We start from the raw sequence: 25,099 nt of genomic DNA, 5'->3' as shown, positions 1-25,099 counted from the left end.
AAAAAAAAAAAAAGAGTTGAGTGTGGGCATGCTGTGTGGTGAGGCTAAAAGGGAGAGACAAGTCGGGTAATCCTAGAAAAATTTTGAGCCAGAGAGCAGCATGGTCAATTCAGAATTTAGAAAGACCCTTGTTGGTTTTCTAGAGATAAGAAACTGAAAGGCTGGAAGGCCTGTTGGGAGGCAGCTGCAGTAATCTAGGGGCCCAACAAAGGGTGCCTACATTGTAGCAGTGGGAATGAAAAAGAGGGGACACCAGCGAGAGACAGGTGATGGAATCAATGGCTTCTGAATGCCAGAGATTCCAATGAGTAAGGTGTAAGCCTTACCCTCCATGAAGGAACAACCTAGCTGGGACACCATGTAAACTTATCAACCGGTCACAGTATAGTTATCTCGTCCTGTGACTCCTTCTTGTAGGAAATACGGGGGGTGGGGGGATTTGTTTGTTTCGTTTTATTTTTCCGGGAAAATTTCCAACTGGAAGAGTTTTAGTCCTGGTCATTTTTGATGTAGATAATTAGAAAAGCAAAGAAGTTAAGATTCAAAATGACATAGATGTGGTTGGTAAAGCAGATGGCAGAAAAAGAGAAGTTTTTGCAGTGAAACTTGAAGATGAGGGAAAGGAAATGAGGCCCCAGAACTGTAGTTGGGCAACTTCTGTGTGGAGGAGGAAAACCAAAGACGCGCGGTGAGCAAGCTGACAACGTCTGCTGTGCACAGACTGACACTGGGCGGCCGCAGCCAGGCTACGCGGTGTCCTTCCGGATACTGACTGGGGAGCCCATCTGAGAAATGTCAGCCCAAAATAGCAAGTTTCCCCAAACCTTTTTCCATCTCATGCATCCAGATTACGCTTCATTATCATGACCTCGGCAGGACCCAGGTGGCAGAGGTGCGCCAAGTCTAAGTTATAAAGTGAAAGCCATTGTGTCTCAATGCAGAGCTAAGCACAGAAAGGAAATAACACAGACACGTCCTTATTGTGTGCATACCATTTGCAGCAAAATTAATTTACCAGCAACACGTGAGCCTATAGGGAAGAAAGGTTCAGAAGGGTCTACTAAACAAGGGAGAGTAACGGAATCATAGGACCCGTTATTATCAACTTAAAGTGTGTAAGTGGGCTTTTCTGTTTTCTGTTTAGCATGCTGATGGTAACATTTTATTTTAAGTAAAAATATTTGTGAGGGATTTCATAGATTTCACTTACAATCTTGCTCTCTAAAACTTTTATTCTCTATCAGGTCTTAAATGTAAACATTGCAGATTCTACAGAGCTCTATCCTAAGAGTGCAAATTTACATGGAAACCCAGAAAAGCAAGAGATTGATTCTGCCCAGCAAGAAACACAGGAGAGGGATGCAAGGGGAAGTGATATTTGAATTGGGCCTTAAGAATGAGGAGGGTTTCATCAAAGAGGCAGAGGAATTCTAGGAGAGGTAGTGGCCTCATGGAAGCATGAAAATGCATAGTATGTTCAGGACCAGCCAGTAGCGGCCGGAAGTGGCCAAGGCATAAATTACCTGGAGTGTGACAGGAAGGGGTAAGAGCCAACGGTGGAAATATTTGTAGGGTTGTCTTATGCAGGCTCCAGTAAATGCAGCAGGACAATCCACCTTAATTTGTACCAGAGGTTAGCTATAAAACGTTAGGCATGAGTGAGGCCTGCTCAAATTCGACTTGTTCTTTTTCTTCTCAAAGATGGTAGTAATTGGTGAATTTTTGAGATTTGGTGGAACTACCCTGAAGGGTTCCATTATTCCCATGAAAATTAGTCGTTCTTGTGGTAAGGAAATGTTTTAGGAATTGTTGATAATAGGTATGTCAACAACTTCCAATTACATAATGCCCCCAGAAAGATCCAAATCTTTTTCATGTGTTTCTTTCATACTCCAGAAATAGTACTGGCAAGTGTTCAGAGAAGGCAGAAATTTGCCAGAACAGAGTCTTAAAAACCCCAGCTCACCTCTTTATGGAAACAATCTTAGACAAATCTCTTGCATGTCATTCAGACTATATTATTTGACTTCGGTGTCACTATGCATCATGTTAGGAATTATATGCATGTTTAGGGAAAAAAACAAAACACTCTTTTTCCTTTCTGTAACTTGCTCAAGTACCATAATTTGACCTGTGTCATAATTTTGATTTTCACCTTTCTTTTAGTTAAAACTTTTACTTCCAAATCTTTGTTAATATTTCCAGAAAGGATTAAGAAACATCACAACATGTGAACTGAAATACTTCATTGTTTTAAAAAACATAAATTCATGAATGACATTGAAGATAAAAAGTAGTACTATTTATAGGCCTTCAATTCATCCTCCTCCCCCGTAAAATTAAATGCAGACATCATTCCTGCTAGGACTTGAACAAAGTTAAATAAAACAAATGACAGGATTTTAAAACCATGGAAAATATTGTTGTTTCAGTCAAATCAGGTATAACAACTTCAGTCTGGTCAGAGTTGGATGACATATTTTAATAATGGAATATAAGACCTTTTGTTAACTGGCTATTAGTTTAGAGTTCCCCCCAAATTAATGTTGATTATGCCTGAAATTCAAAGCTTACTCACACATCCAATCTTATGCCTTCTCTTTTCCCCTGACTACTAACTTATTGAACAGGAGAGAGTTAGTAACCACCAAATTTTCCACCACTTATTGGGAGGGCTTAGTAGTGGAAAATAAATGAGGGGCTTCCATGTACTTCTGCTGGCCAGCCTGGAGCCCACAGGAAATGTCTAGAAACAACACTTCGTGTTACCAAGGAGCTGGATGGAGTCAGTTTGTGCAATTCCTGAACACTCTGAGTGTGTGTGTCTTTCATTTGCAGTTGTGACTGCCCATACACAGCATCTAGCTATGGGCATCTGGAATAGACTCCAGGTGGGGTACCCGAAGGGCCTTCCCATACCCTGCCAATTAGCTCATGCTATCTTAAGATGGAACCAGTAATTTCCATGACTGTTATTTAGAATGAGTTGCCGAGTTCAAGCCAGATTTCATGAATATTCCTGGAATTCTCAGGAAAAGCTAGCTGTCAGGTAAAGGTGCTTTTTCTGAAATCGATGAAGGGAGCTTTCTTTTTTTAGCATCTGTATGATATTTTTATGATGATTAAAGGAAATATGAGATTCATTTTTAGGCTACATATAACCTATCAACCAAGGATCATTTTTTTTTATTAAGCACTTCTCCACCTGTTAAGAAACATAGCTAGATTTCAAGCTGTGTCACTGTTTCTGTTGTCTTCAAAGAATGGGATGTATTTCGAGCTTCTTTTGATAAGCTTTAATAAAGCGTACCTGTTTCTCGGGGCACCAACTCCATTGGTAAGTGTAGGTATTTTCGTTCCCTTATTTTCACCCCAGAACATGTAATGCAAGACTATTGGATCTACCGTGGACACTTTCCTCTACTCACTTCAGTGATCAACAGAGACGTCTACACTGTAGGAAACCTTGCAGATCTTCCCTCTGATTTCACAAAGGAAAACATTAACACTCAGAGAAATTAGCTGGCTTTTCCCCTTGTAAGTCTGCATAGCTAGTTAGTAAAAGAGCTAGAACTAGAACCCCTATCTCCTGCATTCTGTTGTACTGTGTCTTCTATGCTAGAGTGAAATTAGGTGTCTCCTTCCTTCAGCTTTCTTCTTTGATATTTGGAGACCTAATTCTGCTTTGGTGAACTGCTGAAAGCAAGTGAAGGATACAGTTCATCTCCTAAATAAGAGATCCCGGTCTTGGACATGTTTTCAAGATCTGCCTGGTTGACACAAAAATGTACCTTCATTACATTTAAAAGAGAGAACACAATAATAGTAAATCCTCTGACTCAGTGCCCCTCCCACCTCATTTCCAGTAAAAAACATAGAAGTGGGTGACCAATCGGAATAATTGTCCAGGTCTTAAAATGTATTTTAGATCATAGATACTAAAGCACCTACATCCTTTCAAGAGATTTATGCCAGATGACTTAGAAGAATTTCAACATAAATTTCTTTTAAAAGTCTTTCCTTTTGTATTAAATATTAATATTTCAGAGGGCCAAAAAGCACAGTCCACCAGAATTTTATGCAGAAAAATGTCTGAGATTTACATGGTCTTACTAAGCATGTGGAAATACTGTGTCAGACTACTCTTACTGAAAATAAAGTGATTTCTAAATATAAATATGTACTCTTTTAATGATCATCCAACTCATTCCATGCATGCATTTCAATTTATAGCCACATGTGCATTATTTTTAAAGACCTTTTAACTCTGAATCATTTTTTGCCTTAACTTATCATGGAATAAGAAATGTATAATGAATTAAATGACAAATTAATGGCTCTCTTTTTAAAGATCCCAGAAAAGATAGTATGATTCAAAAGTGAAGGCTTTGTTCTAAAAAATTTGTCTGTGGTTTTAAACTTTAGCGTTGCCACATATGTTTTGGTAAGTCACCTTATTTAAAAGTAATTTTGGGGCCGGCCGAGTGGCACGATGGTTGGGAACTGGCTTGGGACGCCAGAGGGCCCCGGTTCGGATCCCACATATGAGGGCCAGTGACACTGCCCTCTACAGCTAAGATGCTGAACAACAGCTCAACCTGGAGCTGGGCTGCCCTGAGTCGCCAGCGACGGCGTAGGCTGCAGCCCCTGTGGCAGTGGGTTGCCATAAGCTACCGTGTGTAGCCAGCAGCCAGCGTGAGTGGCCAGCAGCCGCAGTGAGCGGCCGTCCAGAAGCTGGCGACCAATCTGCCTCACCCGGGAAGAGCACAATGATGGTGCCACCTTGGGCCAGTGAAGCAACGTCCTCCACAACTAGACTGAAGAACAAAAGGACAGCAACTTGTCTGTTTCCCTTCCCCCAATTCCCCAGCACTGTTCCCATCCCCCCAATTCCCCAATAAAAATCTTTAAAAAAAAAAGTAATTTTAAATATGAGGAATCTAAGCACAGGGTAAATCCATTAGAGATCAGGGTTATCCCTTGGTGGATCTAATGACCAAAGTGGTCCTGAGGGGTTTTCTGGGTGCTGGTGATGCTCTATGTCTTTGGGTTCTGGTTTTCGTTCCTGGTTTGGTCAGGACTGTGACACATTTATGTGAACATTTATATATATATTTCAACTCAAAGTGAAAAATAAAATTAAGGTGCTAAAATCGTCTATGAAACTTACCCCGTACAACTTACAAACATGTGACTTGTAGTATTGTATACTATTTATCATTTGATTCCAAATTTGAAAGAATATACTGAAAAATTTTATAGATAGCTCCATGTTTTTCCCCTAAATCCTTCCTATATTCTGCTAGGAATTTAGATGTTAAATCACTAAGTGTTTTACCAATTCAAGAAAAAAATAAAATATGTAAACCTTAATTATATTTGTCACTAAGGTAAAAATAGAATAGGGCTTTACCTCCTGAGTTTCAGAAATGTGGAACCTTTTTTTCTTAAAGTACATTCTAAACATGGTTTTATAGGCTATCTTTTAATAAAGTGACAAAAACTTACTTCTAAGTAAAACATTCTTCAAATGTATTTGTGTGGTTGATAATAGGTGGCTCATTATGTTTTCCTGTGACTCGGGAACAAGAAGAAATGTTTACTTTTCAAACTGTCCTTGACAGGTTGCCTCTGCCAGAGCAGACATTCCTGGGCTACTGGACGATTGGTCAGTCAGCAGATGGAATGCAGAGACTGTTGTGTCCGGCAGAAACTCACCATATAGACGTCAAGGTAGATATTACTTCTTCATTAAAATATTGAATGTTACAGATTTTTCTGTATCTTCACTGGAGAAAATCCTTACAGTCTCAGAAATGGCTTGTTCTGATGTTATTTCAGAATAGATGTAGCTCCTTCTCTAACTCTCAAGCCAGTTTGGCTGCTGAGGGACCCATTGTAGGTACTGGCTCATAGCCAGTAGAATTCCTAAGAGCTGATCTGTATTTCAGAGAATCAGGTATCTTGTGTGTTATCCTAGGACAGTTACTCCATGATATTTGTCTTCATGTAAACAGGCAAAGGAAAGAGTATCAATCACTAGTTGCAATAGAAACCCCTCTAGGTATTTCCAGCAGAAAGGGATTGACTGTGGGGAATTAGATGCTTAGAAAAACCTTAGAAAGGACAGGAGCCAAGGGACCACCACTGTACTTTGAGGGTCAAGATCAGTGCTTCTGCTTCTGCTACCACTCCCGTTGCTGGGAGCTACCCAGGAAAGCAGGATCAGCAAACTTTCTGTGAAGGGCCTGGGAGTAAATATTTTAGGCTTTGTGGCTTTCAGAGTCTGTCACGACTACCCAGCTCTGCCATGGCAGCGCAGAAGCAGCCTTAGCCAGTGCATTAACAAACGAGTGTGCCTGTGTCCCAGTCAAATTTTATTTACAAAGCAGGCAGGAGGACAGAGTTGACCTATGTGCTGTAGTTCATCAGCGCCCACCGTACAGCGTAGAATCTGACCGTTTGTACTGGTCAGAGCTCCGTGTCCACTGTAGCCACAGGACGATGGCCACGCCTTCTCTTCTGCCTTCCATATTGCATGCAAGTATATTTAATTGGCAGAACCTAAGTTACATCAGAACCCTTGCTGCAAAGGACTATGGGGAATGTAGTTGTTGGTCTTCCAGCTCCCGAGATGCGGACTAGACAAAAAGGGGCAGGATGTGGGGAGATGGAGGCCACAATAATGAATATTGAACCCAAACATTTTTCTATTAAGGACTGTGGGGCATAGAAATTGCTGAAATTTTAGTTATATCTATATAGCCCTTCCAGGATATCATATCTATGTACCCAGGACTAATATTCATGATATGATTAAATTAGTTCCTCTACTTATGCTTCTATTGAATTATTTTTACCATGTGTGAAATGCTCTACCTTTTATAACTAACAGTAGTGGTTATCAGTAAATTGTTTTTAATTCCAATTGTCTTTTTTTTTTTTACATTTTATGTCAAAGACCCAGGTTTAGCCATCACATTCTGTATAATGATCTAATAATCAATCATTCTTTACAGTGGAACTATAAAGATTCATTCATTTACAAATTATTCTCCTGGTTTGGACAGCTCTGGGTCCCAATACTTGAAGTTCAAAAGTTGCTCTTGGCTTTGGAAAGAATGAAGCAATGAGAAATACTATGGGATTTTGTATCTGGTATATTTTATGGGTAAAAAGAAAATAAAGTGAGAAATTAAATAAGATAGCACATATGGCAGCATTTATAAATGCAAGTATATGGTATTATTATTGTTATAAGTATCGTGCCAGTCAATAAAAGGAGAGGAGGTATATCAAGATACTGAATATTTGAATTTAAATTCTATATTTTGGAAGAACTATAGTTTTCTACACTTTGGTAACTACCCAAATTTCTTAACTCCGATAAATACTTTATTATAGGGCCCAATACTTATAAACATACAGAAGTATCCAATAGAAAGACATGAAGGAAGATCGCAAACTTTTACGGAAGAATGTGCCTCCTGGCATTTGCCATTGGATGAAGTCAACATCATCTGCGACATTGCTACATCACATGGTAAATCAGTCGATTCCTTTGATTTTTGCTTCCAACACTGATTTTGTTTTAAAGTGGAATTAAAATAATCTCTAGACATCAAGAAGCTTCTGATAAACTCACACACCATGTCATTCTTGGATTGGATAGCAATGATACGTAATTTAGAACTAATTTCCTATAACAACCTAACAAAAACTGTTGTGGAATCTGCATCAGCCTGGTTGAGTTTGTGTTCATGTGTCTGTTTCTCATTACATCGTAGCACAAAGTTAAACACAGCCAGGCCCGGGCTAAAAATAGAAGGGGGACAGGAGGAGAAGAAACATTGGGGGTTTTTGGCTGGGATTCCAGTGTGGTGATTGCATGAACCATGAAAGCCAGGCTGGAATGATTTGCAGTCATTAAAGTTCTCATTGTAAAGAATGACAAATAAAGGATGTGAACTTTTGGCATCTGTAGTTCTGGACTGTGGCCATCACCTACTGATTCATGCTGTGTGCCCTTGTACCTTTGGCAGAAGTGTCTCAATTATGGCGGTTAGTAAGGTAATATAAACAGAAGGGAGGCAGGGAGAAGGGAGTCTCTGACCGGACTAGGAAGGGGTCATTTATGCAAAAATTCAGAAGCAAGTTTTGTTCATACAAGTTCTATAGATGTTGTTTATTTCTACAATCAGCTATGTTGAATAAAAACATATGCTTTCAAAAAGGTGCAAGCTTTTTTGGTAACAGATTGGCGCTTTTACTAAGTTAGCATACATTCACTAGTAGAGAGTAAGTGTGGATTCTATGGATATCTGTCTCCTATTTCGGGACTGTAAATAAGTATGTTGTGACCCGCTGCCCATGGCCTAGGACAGGTGTCATTAATCAGGTGTGGCCCCTTTCTCACTAAGCCTGTCACAGCCTCACAGCTCTCAACACGACATTCCAGGCACTGCTGCCAGTTAGAACTGACCCTTAAGGATGAAACTCCTCTGCTGTCCCTCATGTAATTGAACCCTCTAGTTCAGTACTGTCCCTGTTTGCACACTAGGCTTTTGCTATTTGTTTCGTTTTTGTTTTTGTTTTTTTACCTATTCTATATTTGTAAGAGAAAAAAGCATTTTCTTGGGTTAGAATCATACACACACACACACACACACACACACACACACTCAGGGGGTGGACCTCCGACCAGCCACATGGGCGTCTCCTGGGAGCTTGTTGGAAAGGTTGAATCTGAAACCTCATCCCAGACCTAGCGAATCAGAATCTGCGTTTTTGTTAGAGCCTTAGTGATCCATATGCACGAGAAAGTTGAAGAAGATCTGACAGAGAATTTAGAAAATGGGCCTAATCAAGTACTCAGGTTGCAAAAACAGATTTTATTTTATTTTATTTGTTATTGTGGTATGATTGACACACAACATTGTATAAGTTTCAGGTGTACAGCATGATTCTATATTTGTATATATTGTGAAATGATCACCACAATAAGTTCAGTTAACATTCGTGACCATACATAGTTACAAATCTGTGTGTGTGTGTGGGGGGGGGTGCATGAGAAGAGACAGATTTCTCATGGTCCTTCTCAGCCTCATCAGTCCATCTCCAAATCATCTGAGCTCCACCTGTGCTCAGCCTCATGATTCAGTTTCACCAGACCTCTTGACCAGTCAGCAAATCTGTTGCAGATGACAAAATGGACTCCTTTTTGTCATTTCAGGAAACGAGGAAAATACTCTCTATGTCGCTACATGCAATCCTGTGTCCTTATACTTTATGGATATGGCCGGGAAAAGTGGCTACTTTGTGGACCTTTTTGACATCTTCCCAAGAACGGCCAGTGGAGTGTGGCACCCATTTGTGACAGTGGCACCCCTGGGAAATCCCCTCAAGGGTCAAGTGATTCTCCACGAGCAACAGGTAATGCCCCGCAGGCCGCTCACGTAGTACAGACATGCCAAGGGTAACTTACGTGAGGGAACAGGCAAGAATGATTTGCAACCTATAACCAAAAATACGTGCCTTCGTAAAGACTGAGGGGAGGGGCTGGCGGGACGGGGCGTCCCAGGCTGCGTTTCTCCAGTACCACAGAGACAGGCTAACACCGTCCTCTCCGCAGAGACTTCAGCATGACCTGTAAGCCTGGAAACCTGTAGGTCAGGGTTTCTCAACCTCAGACGATCGACATTTAAGGCCGGATAGTTCTTTGTTGTGAAGCCTGCATTCCCTTTGAGGAGAAAGACAACACACAAGTAAACCAACAAATAAATATGCCAATTTCAGGTAGTGATAAGTACTGTATAGAAACTAGGTAGTATCCTAGGGAGTGACGGGAGTGAGGAAGGAGGAGTTGGGAGGGTGAGCAGTATTAAAAAGAGTGCTAACATACCTCCTCTCAGGAGATGACATTTTATCTGAGACCTGAATGACATTCTTTATGCAGAGGCGGCTGTATAAATACACTGCACGGAACTGTCTTAGTCCATGTAGGCTGCTGTCACGAAAGGCCATAAAACAACTGGCTTATAAACAATAGAAATTGACTCCTCTTAGTTCTGGAGGCTGGGAAATCCAAGAACAAACCATGGGCAGAGCTGGTGTCCGGTGAAAGACCACTTCTTAGACTGCCATCTTTTTGCTATCACCTCACCTGGAAGAAGGAGTGAGGGAGCTCTTTGGGGTCTTTTTTCTAAGGACACTAATCCCATTCATGAGGACCCCACTTCCGTGACCTCATCACCTCTGAGAGGCCCCACCTCCTAATACACTGGGGCTTAGGATTTCAGCATATTGATTTGAGGAGACATAAACATTCAGTCCATTGTAGGAATACAGTGAGATCTTTCAGGACCGATTGATGATCAGGTTCATCCATCACTACTATTCTGAGACAGAACTAATGAAAACTACAGGTGCTCAGAGTCAGGCTAAAGATAATTCCAAGCAGAAGATAGAGATCAGAAGACAGGCTATGTTTCAATTAGTGAGAACTCTGAAGGTCTGGGTTCATGTGCACCATACCAATACAAAGGGATGTGATGATCTGTATACTGTTACCCACCTAGTATCTACCACCTGCTGTACTAAGCATTTTATTCATTCAACAAGCATATGTCATGTACCTACTATTGGGGATACTGCCGTGAAAAAAACAGTTAAAATCCGTGTCCTCAAAGCTTACGTTCTGGAAAGAAGATAGACAGTAAGCAAATTAAATAGTTAAATTATGTTCTTAAGGTAGAAGATAAGAAGCAAGGGAGAGCAACAGAAGGCTGGGAGGAAGCGTGCCATTAAAACAGCGTGGGGCAGGGATTGCCTAGTGGAGAAGACCATGGTTAAGCACAGACACGATGGAGGTGAGGGGAGAACAGGCATCTGGGAGAGGGTTCTGGGTAAAGGGAACTGCTTACAAGGTCCAAGGCCCAGAGGCTGCAGCGTGCCTCTCCATCTTTAAAAAGTGTGGTGGGGGTGTTTGAATGAGGAGAAGCGCATCGGGAGGTGCGGTCAGAGAGTTCACTTAATTGGTTGGGGCAGGACCATGGTGGAGGGGGCGGGGAAGCTGAGGGTGTACAGCCTTGTCGGCACTGTCGTGTTCTGCGCCCTGACTCTGAGTGGAATGGGAAGGTGTTGGAGGCAGTGGCACGACCTGACATATATCTTTAAAGGATTTCTCTGGCTCCTCTGTGGTGAATAGACTATGGGTGCTGAGGCAGAATGAAGGAGACTAGTTCAGAGATTTTTGCAATGGTCCAGGCAGGAGATAGTGGCAGTATGGAGGAGGATGGCGGTCGTAAGTACTGATGGATGGATTCTGGATGTATTTTGAAGGTAAGACCAACCGGGTTTCCTAATAGATCAGCTGTATGGGGTGAGAGAGAGTAGGGCTGAGTCCAGCTTCAAGGTTTAGGGCCAGCACCTGAAAGGACAGTCGCCATCAATTGAGATGCGGAAGGAATCTATTTGGGAGGGACGATTAGATGTTTGATTAAATTTTAGATGTCTATTAGATATCCAAGTGAGTCTGGAGTTCGAGGGAGCGGTCAGAAGAGGAAATGTACATTTGAGAGTCACTGACATCTAAGGCACTAGACTAATAGAGCTCACCAAGGGAGTGAATGTGGTGGAGAAGAGAAGTTTGAACCCTAAGCCCTGGGGCAATAAAATGTTACGAAATCAGGGAGACGAGGAGGAATCAACCAAGGGGATTGAAAATGAGCGGCCACCAAGGCAGGCGGATAAACCCAGGGAGTGTGGCTGCCTGGGGGACAAGGGATGAGTGTCTGAAGAAGGATCAGGTGTTAGATGCCGACAGCGCGTCAAGTAAAAGATTCCGCACATTATCCCATGTTATTCTTCCAGCTGCCCAGGGAGGTAGCTGTTAGCCATCTATACATGTGAGGAAACTGAGGCTCAAGGAATTTCAACAACTTGCCCAGCAAGTACATGGGAACTGAGATCCAACCCACAGGGGTGGACCCCAGCAGAGTTAAACTTCACCCACTCTCTCTCTCACTTCACATACTTGGGGAAAAGAATAGCCTGAAGAGTTAAAAAGTGTTCATAATAGGAAAATATTCAAGAAATGCGGTATTGTTGCTTACAAGAATTTAAAGTCACTGTGAGAGTAAAGTGTTACCAAGAAACAATACTTTTAGACTGTCTAATCAAGAGGAAAATATTGCATAAATAACATGTCAGCAATTCGCATAGATAAGCTAACTTTAACGTTAGGCCGTGCCTTAATAATTATCATAAATTCTGAGTCAATAAATTTTTTTCTGGTTTTCAGATTTTTCTTTCATTTTTCATTTTCTCCTAGAAGCAGAGTTATGAATATCCAGATATTGCTTCTAAAAGTTTATTTCTAGCACAGTGGAAAAAGGGTGTTATGGTCTAGATTTCCAACAAAATATCAATGCCATTGAACTGAATTCTATAGCCAGAAGAATCTGTCATGAAGAGTGCATATATTGATGATTCTTAATTCCATAAGCCAATTAAATTTGGATAAGAATCTAAACTTGGAGTATTTATTCACACTGTCCTGCCAAATTTTCATCTGTCAGGTCAACAGTCAAATTTATGTATACCAACTCTTTAAAAGATTTTTAGGCTCTCGCCAAGTATTTATTTTCTCAAAAAATGCAATTATTTGGTAACATTGCTGATAATACTCTGTTCACTTACAACTTTCATCAAATTAATATGGTTTTTATTGTAAAGATGAGCTTGAATTCCATAGCTAGTGCTTTCCCTCCTGGCATTCTTGCATGTCACCCCGACTTGTCCCTTTGACCACAGTTTCAACAGTTTCCCAGAGAGCTACCTCAGCACTCTAAGAAGGCACGCCCAGCTTATCTGGATTCTCCCATGCTACCTGTCGTCTGAACTGCCTCCTCTGTCTTAGCTGTCTATCTTACGTTATGGCCCTGGTAGGCTATAAGACGGCTTTAATTCCAAATGAAAAGCATGCTGCTATAAAATTTAACAAACGATAAGTAATTCTAATGCAATAAAAAAATTAAAAATACAGGCACACTGCCCCATTCTGCCCTAACTGAAAACAAAGCTAAAATACTGCAAAGTAGTACTTGCATTAATTCATCTCTCCCTTGTCTTTTAAAAATAAAGCTTTGCTGCGGGTGCCTTTTCCTTGGCCAGCTTAAGAAGTTGTTCAAAAAGTCCTTGCTAAAATAAAGTCTTAAGTGAGGAAAGGGAAATTTCTCCATGCCTAAAAATAAAGCGCCAACCCCTCCCTCCCCCACCCCGCCCATGAGATTACTTATTACATCTGTACAGAGTTTAGAATTTCAGATTTGGGGACATTGAGGTCATCCAGAGGTTACTTTTCTCCCAGTCAAATACAAACAGAATAAAATTGCTCCTTTGCTCCTCCTCCCTGCCCCCCTGAAAGAAGTGCCAAAGCCACAGTGACTTGTACTCGTGTGTGACGCAAAATTCTATTTTTAAACTCAGACAGAATATATCATTAGTCATTTACAGAAGGAAACCATTAACTTCTAAAAGGATGGAGCAACAGAACTCCTTCATGTTGCCAATTGCTTCTAAAACTGATTCTAAATACAGCAATAGCTGGAAATATATGTTTTCTGTCACTTAGAAAGATACAGTTTTTCAGTTCATTTAGGCCAAGTTATGAGTATATAAGTATTAGACCCTAAAAAGGAAGAAAAATGCAAAACTGTACTAACTTATTTTTCTGCTTAATATTTGTTTAATCATCTGCTTATTCTTCTGCTTAATCGTATTTTGGGATCAAACAATATTTTTAGGACTTTCTTTTGCTTAGAAAAGTTAATATTATCCCAGATCACTTCAGTACTATTTATTTTACAAGGAAGTGTTTCTCCTTTAAAAAAACACTTATTCAAAATAGATTTAATCTAGAATGGAGACTGTAAATTTTTATCTTATTAATACGTTTTCTTAAGAAAAACTTTTAAGGCATCACTGTCATTTTTAATCTTTCAGATGCCAGGAATAATACTTCTTATGTGAAAGTTAATTTTAAAAGAGTTTTCCTAACACACATTCTTAATGGGGATTTGCATTTTATATGGAATAGTGGATTCTAAGGGTGATGTTTGTTGAAATATTTAACCTTTGTCAATATGTTGAGTGGAATTTTTTAATACAGCCAAGATTGAGTGCATAGAGTAAAGGAAACTATGAGATATGACCACCGCTTTAATTCTTGAGCACTTCAGTAAAATTAGCTAGTAAAATAAATTTGAAACAACACGACGAGTTTCCAGATTTTCAGATGAATCACTGATCTTTTTATGTTTCTTTTCATTTCTCTCTAACTGAATTACATAATAGAGGACTATGGCCACAATTCATCATTATATTCTCCTTTGTGCTTTAAATATCAGCTGCTCAATAAATATTATGGGAGAGATGAATGAACATTTCATCTAGTCTGTTTCCTAATTTTTTGAAGTATATTAATTCTTTGGGTGCTTTGTGACTTAATTTTCCCCAAAAGGAGTTCTTAAAATGAAAATTTCATAAGGGTTAGGATAACTGGAGGAGTCCCAAATTTAAAACGAACAACAACAAGAGAGAAAGGAAAAAAATGCATAAAAATGAGGACTGACAACTTGCTGATGCCTTTGGCAAACCTGTTAAAAGTCTTTAAATTTTAACTAAACAAGCCAACTTCTTCGCATCCTTTTAAAATATTTAATCTTTTCTGGCCTTCTCAATTTGAAGTTCTGATTTCATGTGTTTCTGCTCATTTTTTTTTTAATGCTTCAGGCTTGTTTAAAAATTCCTTTTCTTGAAAACTGCTCCTAATTACTCAGATATTACTTCATTTGCATAACTGATTAATAATGCTGCAGAAATCCCTTGTTTGTATAGTATTACAGCACCACCTATGAAAGTTCTTCAAGCTTAGTGAATTTCGAGATGAAGAAACATTACTAGCTAGGTTCTTGGGGTCCCTGATAATTTCTTGCTAATCTGTCTTTATATCATGTACATATTTTCTGAATTGAACCTGGACTTGTGAAAAGGATTAATTTAATTATTTTTAATTATTGATTTTAATTTAACTGTGTACAATGTAAAAGTTTTCAACAAAACAGTCTTTAAGGGTAATTTTGATAAAAGTAAATGGACTCCTAAAAATCATTAATCATCGTAATTTTATGATTACCACATAATAAAACAGAATCATGGTTAAGCTAGCCTATATTTAGAGGGGGATGGTTTTAAGATAAAATCTTCAAAGAGAATACTTTCTGCATCACATAACTAGAAACATCTTCATAAAACCATCTAATACTTTAAATTCTGTGTGAAGGAAAACCATTTGGTGTCTTCATGGTGTCTCTTCAGTGTTTCAATATTGCTGTCTTCCCTTTGGTTTAGCACGATAACCTTTACTCCCAGGTTGCCAAGAGGTTTCGGCTTTTAAGAGAAGAAACAAATCCTGAGCTTTTCACTGTTCTCTTTATTTCCAGAGTAACATCATCCTATTGTTAGATACCATTGGCCGAACCCTTCGTCATCTCATCCTCCCCTCAGAAGAGGTGACATCTAAGAAACCTTCCTGGTGGAACAAGGAAGACACTGTAAGGAATACACACCTTGTCCAGCAAACTGCGTAGGATTTTCTAGAACTTTTTAACCATAAAGATGCATGCCCACCCATCCCATTTAGTGCCTTTTGTTTATTATAATGCACAAGAGAATTCTCTTATTACGCATTTGTAGATTTTAACACAGTACAAAGAGACATAGATACACATATCATTAAACACCTTTTTGTATCCATCATACTCACATGAAAACATGTCAGGCTGAATTCATAATAAAACATTATGACCTATTTGAGTATGATATTTATAACAAATTCCTAATCATGCAGTCATTTTAACCTGTTTTCCACATATGCATTTATGTTTTGGACTTATATGATAAACAGCTCTTGATTGCACCTACTAGATAAATAAACATTTTAATTTATTAATCAAATTACACTAGTAAATTAACATTTTAGGCCAATCCAAGAGAATTTATCCTGCTATTCAGAAAAAAGGTAATGGATATATAATAAGGCTTACCCTCTGCTCTGCAGAAGAGCATATTTAGGTCTTAAAAGACCATGAAAAAGGAGATATTGTAAATGTCAAAAATGTATCCAAATCTAAAAGCAAAGTATTTTCTATTCATTTATGTTATGGTTTATACAGCTAATCACCCAGTAGCATGTTTATTTCTAACTAGTATTTGGCATTATTTTGAACAATGCTAAAGGTGTTTCGGTAGGTAGTTCACAGTCACTTTTGAAATATATTTGAGTCCACGATACTGAAAGAGCCTTGGAAGAGATAAAGAGGTAGCTTTTCTGAGAATTACATGTTACATGTTGAAGAACTTTAAGACAGAGCAGCTGAGGAGCCATGACTGCATCTGACACATTTCATGTGACTACTTTGTTTTGTTTTGTTTTTTCTTTAGGAAACGTATAAAATGTGTAGAGAATTTTCGCACAAAAATTGGCTAGTATTCTACAAAGAAAAAGGGTGAGCTCTTGGCTGTAGAAGAATTAAACTGAAGTCCTTATTTTGTCCATTCTATTTCCTCTTTTCATTGTACTTGTTTATTATAAAACTAATGTAACCTAATCATAAGGTTTTATTATAAAACTAACTCACCCTACGTTGTAGAACACTGAAACACAGACGTAAGAAAAGAGTGTCCACAGTCCCATAATTGGCCATGACTGGCAAGGCAGCTGCCACTTTCCACCATTTCTTTTTTTTTTTTTTTTTAAGATTTTTATTGGGGAATTGGGGGATGGGAACAGACAAGTTACTGTCCTTTTGTTCTTCAGTCTAGCTGTGGAGGATGTTTCTTCACTGGCCCAAGTTGGCACCATCATTGCGCTCTTCTCGGGCGAGGCAGAGCAGTCGCCGGCTTCTGGATGGCCGCTCACGGCGGCTGCTGGCTTCACACGGTAGCCCATGGCAACCCACTGCCACAGGGGCTGCAACCTACGCAGTCGCCCGGTGGCTCACCGCAGCCCAGCTCCAGGTTGAGCTGTTGTTCAGCATCTTAGCTGTAGAGGGCAGTGTCACTGGCCCTCATATGTGGGCTCTGAACCGGGACGCTCTGGCATCTCAAGCCAGTTCTTAACCATCGCACCACTCGGCCGGCCCATTCACCATTTCTTTTTGTGCACAGCCTTACTTTACGTAGTTGACAATTTTGCATGTCCATTTTCTCAGTTAACATTTCTCTAAGTTATTATTTAGTCTTAAAGCCAGTCTTTGTAGGGTTGAATCTTATATCATGAAATGATTGTTAGTCAGCCACTATCCTCACCATTTCCTTTCAGACAGTTTTTTTCTCCTTTTCCAGGAACAGCCTGACGGTGCTGGATGTTCTGGAAGGGCGAACTCACACCATCTCACTTCCCATCAACCTCAAGACAGTTTTTCTTGTAGCGGAGGACAAATGGCTTCTGGTGGAGAGCGGGACAAATCAGTGGGTGGATGGCTGTGCCTCGTGTCTTGTGGAGTGTGCTGTATAGCTCGACCTTTCTTATCAATTATCCAACATCCTTACTGTTCTGTCTCTCTGTATCTGTCTTTTAACAACTTCTGAATTTGGCAACATCTCCATAGGCGAAAGTTTAAAGAAGGTTGGGGGAGAAAATGAAAATAAATTACATGTCACGTCACAGAGTAATGATAAAAGTGTTTCAGAGGGTGGCATCGACATTAACAGTAACAACATAATGATTTTTATAATGATCCATATTTCTTTGGGCGTTTTCCTGTCAGCACATTGAGAACTCAGCTGTTTTCTTGCCAAACTAGAGATACTTCACAATAGATTTTCAATGTATCCTCTCATCAAAGGGCCACACTCTCCATCATAGAGCTGTCGCTTTTTTGTGACTTCACGGAATCCACCTCTTAGAAGTTTCTTCTTCATTTTGTCTTGTGTGCTTTTACGTGGTTATGTTTATGTGTGCGTTGTCTCCCCAATTGGACTGTACACTTCTCGAGGAAAGGCCCATTATGTGCTCTTGGCAGAAATAGGGTGCATAGTGAATTCTGAGTCCCGCCTTCTTCATGCATGTCATCCACTAGCTAAATGCAGACTTTTTCTGCAACTCAGCTGGCAAGCACAGGCGGCCTGCTGCAAAGGGTTTCTGGCTCTTAATACATCTCCTTTTCAGAAACCTTAAAAATAAGTACATCAATGGGATTACAGTGGTGAGGGCTCTGTCCCTTAGCTGGTCACAAATCAGAGGTCAGACACCTATTCACTGGCTGATCAAACAGCCCTACCAACAGCAGGCCCCATGATAATAAGATATGTCTCATGAGAGTTGGTTTTTCTTTTATAGACCTTTTACACGAAGGGTTGGATTTTTAGTTCACATGTATTGCTGCATTGTTATTATGCACAGCTCTTTAGACACCGTGTCGAGAAGTTAGTTGTTAATTCATAATGAACTGCAATTCATTATGAATTAACAACTAACTAACTTCTCGACATGGTGTAAAATATAAAAGAGTATTTTTTAGGGGGACTCTGATTTTTAGATTCTAATAATCATTTTCATGATTATTAGAAAAAGAAAAACTTCACTTAGATGTTGTATTTGTTTATAGGAAATACCTTCTAAGTAAGCCTGCACACATCGAATCTGAGGAGAGTGGTGTTTGCCAGTTATATGTGTTGAAAGAGGAGCCGCCCAGCACAGGGTTTGGAGTTGCACCAGGTAAAGACTGTGTTCTTTGTGTTTATGTCTGATGGGAGCAAGCTGTATACACACTGTCCTCTAGGGTCATTTAACAGCAATAATATCAACAGATGACCCAAAGAAAATTTAGTCACTACGCTAGAAATAGTAAATAAGAATCTACCATCTATGAAGCTCTGTATTTAAGACTTTTTTAATGGACAAATCAGAATTTTTATATACATATAGGGTCCTAGGGTCCAAGTCTCTTTTAAGGTAGCATCTTTTCTGTTTTTACACAGATGATTTCGATTTATATTTGATTCATCACAGTTTTGGGGGAGTGAACAGTACTTATTTCACAATCTAAAACATACCATTGCCGACTCTGGGTTAGGTCAGTTTCATGTCTTTTCTGCAGGGTGCTATTAATGATAATAGTCATTGCTAGTAAAATTTTGAATTTCATAAATAGTTGAAATCACTTTGAGAGGATGCATTGATAGTAAATTTTTAAAAAAAAACGAGTTTTCTCAGACAGAAGGCCATGAATGTAATTTAAAGCGTTTTCTCTTTTTTAACTTGTGCTTTTCTGTTTGAGCTTGTAAGAATGAAATCTTGTAAAAATTAATTCCTGGAGCATTTTCAGGACATCTGGTATCTAATGTTTCCCTGACACTATTCAGAAACAGATTTCAGCATTCCTCATAAAATTTCAAGTGATCAGCTGTCATCTGAAAATCTAAGTTCAGCTGTGGGACAAAAGATTGCCTCTCCGAACCGCATCCTCTCAGATGAGAACAGTTATGCCACGGTTGTTGTTGGTTTCCCAGACCTCATGGTAAGCATCAGTTCTTTAAACTATTGATTAAATATTTCTGCCCCTCAGTTTGGCCTATAATCAATAAGCCTATTTGAGGGGCTAATTAAAATGTAATTTCCTCATAAACATTTCAGATCAACATTCTGCTTTCCAAATCAATCAATGTGTATTATCTGTATGGTTTCATTGCTTTTTTTTTTAAATTATCATTTAAAGTGTAATGCAGTTTTATAATTTAGTAAGGGAAAACCATTATTCTCCATACGTGGGAGTTTATTTGACACAGTTAGATGCTTAACCTACTGATGACAGTGACTTTATATCATATTGTCTTGATGTGTACTCATGCAATCCGTCCAGAGGAACAAATTTTTTTTTGAGACTGATAGAAGAACATGTCTTCTAGAATTTTTTTAAACTAAAATATGTCAGGATCTCATCAATTCACTTTCCATTGAGTTTTGCTCTGATTTATCATATCTTTGCAGCATCCAGATTATACTATAAATGCTGAGAGTCTCAACTTAATTTGCTTTTACGTGGACCCTTCTGCTGTGATTTGCTCTTATTATCTGTAAGGAAGAGGCTGTTTGTAATTGACTTCAGGTGAAACCAGGCACCAGCTTCCCTGATGGAAATGTGGGAAAATGAAGCGTAAAGGTTATTTCAGTCCAAGGTGCCATCTGATAACCTTAAGTGTAGCCTTGTGTGTTTTGAGTACACATTTAATTTTCATAATTTCCTTTGTAACTTTTAGATGGGATGATAGAATCATTTAAAAATAAAAAAAACACTGGTGCTCCTTGGTAGTACACCAATCTCACATACCTCAAAATGTTAATATAATTAATGAATGATGAGTACTTTCGGGTACAAGACTTTTTGAAATCCAAAACCCAGGGGATAATATGTGCCTTAGGACTTTACCATGTGTCTTCCTAATTATCAAGTGAAAGTCATTTGCTATGGTGTTATATAACTGAAAATGAAACATGTTGTTGGAATATGGTATCTACAGCAACCTTGATTGAATGAAGAGATGTTTATATGCTTTCTACGATGCTTGCTGCTATCAGTAGAGAAAACACTGGAGCTATTTTTCTGAAGGTAGAACTCTTTAAAAAATTGATCCTCTGATTGAAGAGATTAGTATAGAAATATAATGTTAGTATAAAAAGGTTAGAAAGTAAAGGATGAATATAAGACAGTGTTTGTATTAACACTACAGAAATCCTTCATAGCTTGTACAAGTAGTGACTGTGTTAAATTAAAAGCTCTAGCTGCCATATTTAGGATGGTGCTCACCACATGGGAGACGTTTGATGAATGTTTTTATAATGAGGGATCAGTCAGTTCGGCAGCCTTTCAGCATTTCATGATGACAATCATATTTTTAGGCCCCAACACAATTGTCAGACACTGCATTATTCTAAACCTTTTCATACATGATAATTTTTACAACAATTCTACAAGGTTTTATAGATGAAGAAACAGAAGCAGAGACGATGTATCCCCTAGGCCACAAAGATTATGACTAAGAGAGCTGGGGTTTGGGCCCAAGTGTGACTGACCTTCAGACCATGTCCTTTCTACTATACCACGGTGCCCTTTCTGCTTCTATGTGAGTTGTTTTTTCTATTCCTCATGAAACTATTATATCAACCAAGGGGTATGTCACCTCTTAACTTTCTATAGCATTATCAGAGGCACCTAAATATTATGCACTTATTAAAACTTTCTTACCCTAATACCAAATACCTACAAAAACCTACAGCAATTATCCTCAATAACGAAACCTTAAAAGCATTAGTTTTACTATCAAGACTAGTACAAGGATACCCACTATGTCCACTTCTATTAAACATTGTACTGAGCATCTCAGGTGTAATCCATCAAAAAAAATTGATGAGTTGAATTTCACGAAACTAAAAACTTAAGCTCTGTAAAAGGCACTGTTAAGAGAATGAAAAAACAATCTCCAGGATGGGAGAAAATATTGCCAAATCACATTTCCAACAAAAGACTTGTATTAGGAATATATAAAGATTTCTTAAAACTCAAGAGTAAGAAAACCAATAATCCAATATTAAAAAAAAAATGGGCAAACAGTGGCCCAGTGTGAGGTGTCAGAGGTTAGAGCCTGAGCAGGTGAAATGAACATCTGTGATGGGGGAGGGAGCGACCCCTGGTGCTGGGAATCGAGTCCAGGCAGGCTGAAGATGGTGTCCCCATGAAGGAGCAGCCTGATGTACCATGTGGGAGCCCAAGTCAGGGGAGGCGAGCGTCTGTGCGTGAGCAGAGCCCGGTGTGGGCTATGGACCTTATCGTAAGTAGACTTATGGTGATCCCTTCGTAAGGTATGTAGGTGTCGAGTCACTGTGTTGTACACTTGAAACTAATATGTTGTATGTCAACTATAAGTAAAAAGCACTAGTAATGTTCTATTTCTTAATGCCAGATAGCAGATGCAATAGATGTGTTTTATTTTTAAACTATATTGTTATGTTTCCTCCTCTTAGTTATAATTCATTTCAAGATTAAAAATACGTTGTATCATCACACTTGCCTGAAAATTATGGTTATTTGTGAAGCAGCTATCTCCTGTATCAAATTCAAAAAGGTCTAGGAATAATTTACTTTCTTATACTTGTGAAATGTAAGCTTAGCCCTGGTATCTGCTTAAAGGGCTGCGTTATAACAGTGATGCTGATGGTAGTTCATAGCACTTCAGTGCTTGAATCTCTCCTTGTTTTCAGTCACCAAATGAAGTTTATTCTTGGAAAAGGCCATCGTCTTTGCATAAATCAAGTGTCACTGACACAGCGTTCTATGGGAGAAAGAAGAGAAGTGGAACTCCAAAACAAAGCAATTGTGTGGCCCTCGTAGATACTAATCAGATTGTCAGGATTTTGCCCCCAGGAGAAGTCCCTCTAAAAGATATCTTCCCAAAAGGTAAGCAACTTACCAATTCCTAACTTACCGAGGCAGTTAAAGGCAGTTGCTTTTGGTATGGGTATCTAATTTATCATTATCATTGTATATTTATAAATGTACATAATTCTAACAGGGTCTGGTTACTATAAAAACCTATACTTGTATGTGCTCAGAAAGTTTTCGCTCGCCTTTCCACACTGTGTGGCCGTAGCCATTGCTGTCAGAACTCATCTTCACTTACATTATAGTCTATACAGTAACTCCACTTAGGACATGCTCCCAAGGAGACTTTCAAAAATCACTAGAATATTAAGCATGGAAAATGGGGCCTGACTTTTGTCTTAAACTGTGTACTGGTATAGAATGAACCCCTGGTCCTTCGCAGAAAGTGAAAGAATTCACAGACTCAAAAGGAATAGAAATTAGACAATTTATTTAAGAGGAAAGGCACCAGCAGAGAGGCTGCCAGGGGCAGAGTCTCAAGTGGACAACTGCACCTAACTTTAGGTTAGTTTTTTCTTATATAGGAAAGGGTGGGTGAATTTCCTTACAGAGGGAGATGCAGCGTATAGACGAGGTCATTTGATTGACATGTGCGGGTTATATAACTAGTTTCTTTCTGCATATGCTCTTACCATACACCAGGTCCTGCGCTGACCACTTATCCTTGTATAAGTTCATTGACCCTTGAAATCTCCATTTTATGGTTATTGTACTCTATATGCAGGGACACAAAGAAGTAAGGTAACTTGCTGGGGGTCATCCCACCAGTGGCTGGCAGAGCGAGGGGTGCACCATGGCCTTTCAACCCTAGTCCAGAGTATTCTTGCTGAAGCGCCCTGGCTTTCATTATAATGGATAATTAGGAAAAAATTTGGTCATTGAGCCACTGATGATTATTTGCATCACAGTAGTAGTAATATTTGTTCTGTTTACGTTCATTCTATTAGTGTGAACTTTGTAAATATAATGCTAATGGTATAGTTATAATCTATTACTAGGTTTGAAAAGTCTTGGTTATATGATAATATTTAGAATTAGTTCCTTCCACATAAATCCCCTTAAAATGCTTTTTATGGTGGAAGAGGCAGGTGAATGAAGTGACGATCGCAGTACCCTGCCATGATAGGAATATTCACAACGTGATATATAAATGCAAAGGGGAAGCTTACAAACCAGGCTGCTGATTATGAGCTAGCTCTTGGATGAGTGGCAGGGCATCAAGTGAAGGAATTGTTCCAGGAAGAGAGAACCCCACGGGAAAGGTTCCGGGGCATGATGGCGCATTCCAGGAATTACAAGAAATTCTGTACCAGAATTTAGTACACCTTCATCCTCCCAGATGCCTGGGGATCAGCCCTGAAACTCCTCCCACATCCTGCACACCTAATCCACCATCAGTCACATGTCCTTTTGATACAGTCTTACAAATGTATCTTGTATCCTCCTGTTTGCCTACAGCTCTAGCGCCACCATCCCAGTCATCACCACCATCTTGCGCTGGAATATTGTAATAGCCTCCTGACATGTTCCCCCTCTTCCACTCTTTCCCCCTCCCCCGTTCTCCACCCATCAGACAAGAGTGCTATTTTAAAGTATACATTTGTTCTTATCAAGGTCCCATTTACGTACAGTGAAATTCACCCGTTTTAGTGTTCTAGTGCTGTGAGTTTGACAAATACCTACGGATGTGTAACTGTCACCACAACCGATACAGAACAGTTCTATCTCCTGCAAAACCTCCCCATGGCACTTGGCCATCAAGCCCTCCACCCACCCCCACACCCCGCAGACCTGATTCCTGCCCGTATGGATTTGCCTTTTCCCAAATACCATATAAATGGACCCACACAGTGTATGGTCTTTGAGCCTAGCTTCTTTCGCTTAATAATGTGTTATATTTGAGAATCATTTATGTTGTATGTGCTGGTAGTTTGTGGAGTGTTTTATTGCCAAGTAGTAGTCTATTGTGTGGCTGAACCACAGTTTATTTGTCCATTCACAAATTGATAGATATTTGGATAGTTTCCAATTTGGGGCAATAACGAATGAGGTTGCTATGAACATTTGTGCACAGAGTTTTTAATGAACATAGGTTTTTGCTTCACATGGGTAAATACCTAGGAATGGCATTTCTACATCATATGATAAAACTGCCAAACTTTTTTCCAAAGTGGCTGTACCATTTTGCGTACCTGTCAACAATGAATGAGAATTCCAATTACTCTGCTCCTTTCCAGGACTTGGCATTATCGGTTTTTGCCATTCTAATAGGTGTATAGTGACATCTCATTATGATTTTAACTGTTGTTTTCCCTAGTTCCTCATGATGTGAACATCTTTTCATGTGTATCTCCTTTTGGGAAATTCCTCTTCAGACCTTTTGCCCATTTTTTTTTTAAAGATTTTTATTGTGGACTTGGGGGAGGGGAACAGCACTGGGGAATTGAGGGAAAGGGAACAGACACGTTGCTGTCGTTTTGTTCTTCAGTCTAGTTGTGGAGGACGTTGCTTCACTGACCCAAGTTGGCACCATCATTGCGCTCTTCCCAGGTGAGACAGATCAGTCTCTGGCTTCTGGACAGCCGCTCACTGCGGCT

General features: G+C 39.4%; 1 protein-coding gene across 1 annotated transcript in view; it reads left to right on the top strand.

Moving 5' to 3' along the window:
- VWA8 (von Willebrand factor A domain containing 8) overlaps positions 1–25,099 on the top strand; it is a 315,962-nt gene that overhangs the window by 176,912 nt on the left and 113,951 nt on the right. The window contains 9 exon segments of the mRNA XM_019650364.1: positions 5,625–5,733; positions 7,405–7,543; positions 9,233–9,432; positions 15,504–15,614; positions 16,504–16,568; positions 17,407–17,532; positions 18,672–18,781; positions 19,429–19,583; positions 22,322–22,517. Coding sequence (XP_019505909.1) covers positions 5,625–5,733; positions 7,405–7,543; positions 9,233–9,432; positions 15,504–15,614; positions 16,504–16,568; positions 17,407–17,532; positions 18,672–18,781; positions 19,429–19,583; positions 22,322–22,517 — 1,211 coding nt within the window.

The sequence above is a fragment of the Hipposideros armiger genome, unplaced genomic scaffold (genome assembly GCF_001890085.2).
Source record: "Hipposideros armiger isolate ML-2016 unplaced genomic scaffold, ASM189008v1 scaffold_140, whole genome shotgun sequence".
NCBI classification, from domain to species: domain Eukaryota; kingdom Metazoa; phylum Chordata; class Mammalia; order Chiroptera; family Hipposideridae; genus Hipposideros; species Hipposideros armiger.
Note: the sequence above shows the minus strand (reverse complement) of the source record. Positions and strands in the feature narration are given on the sequence as shown.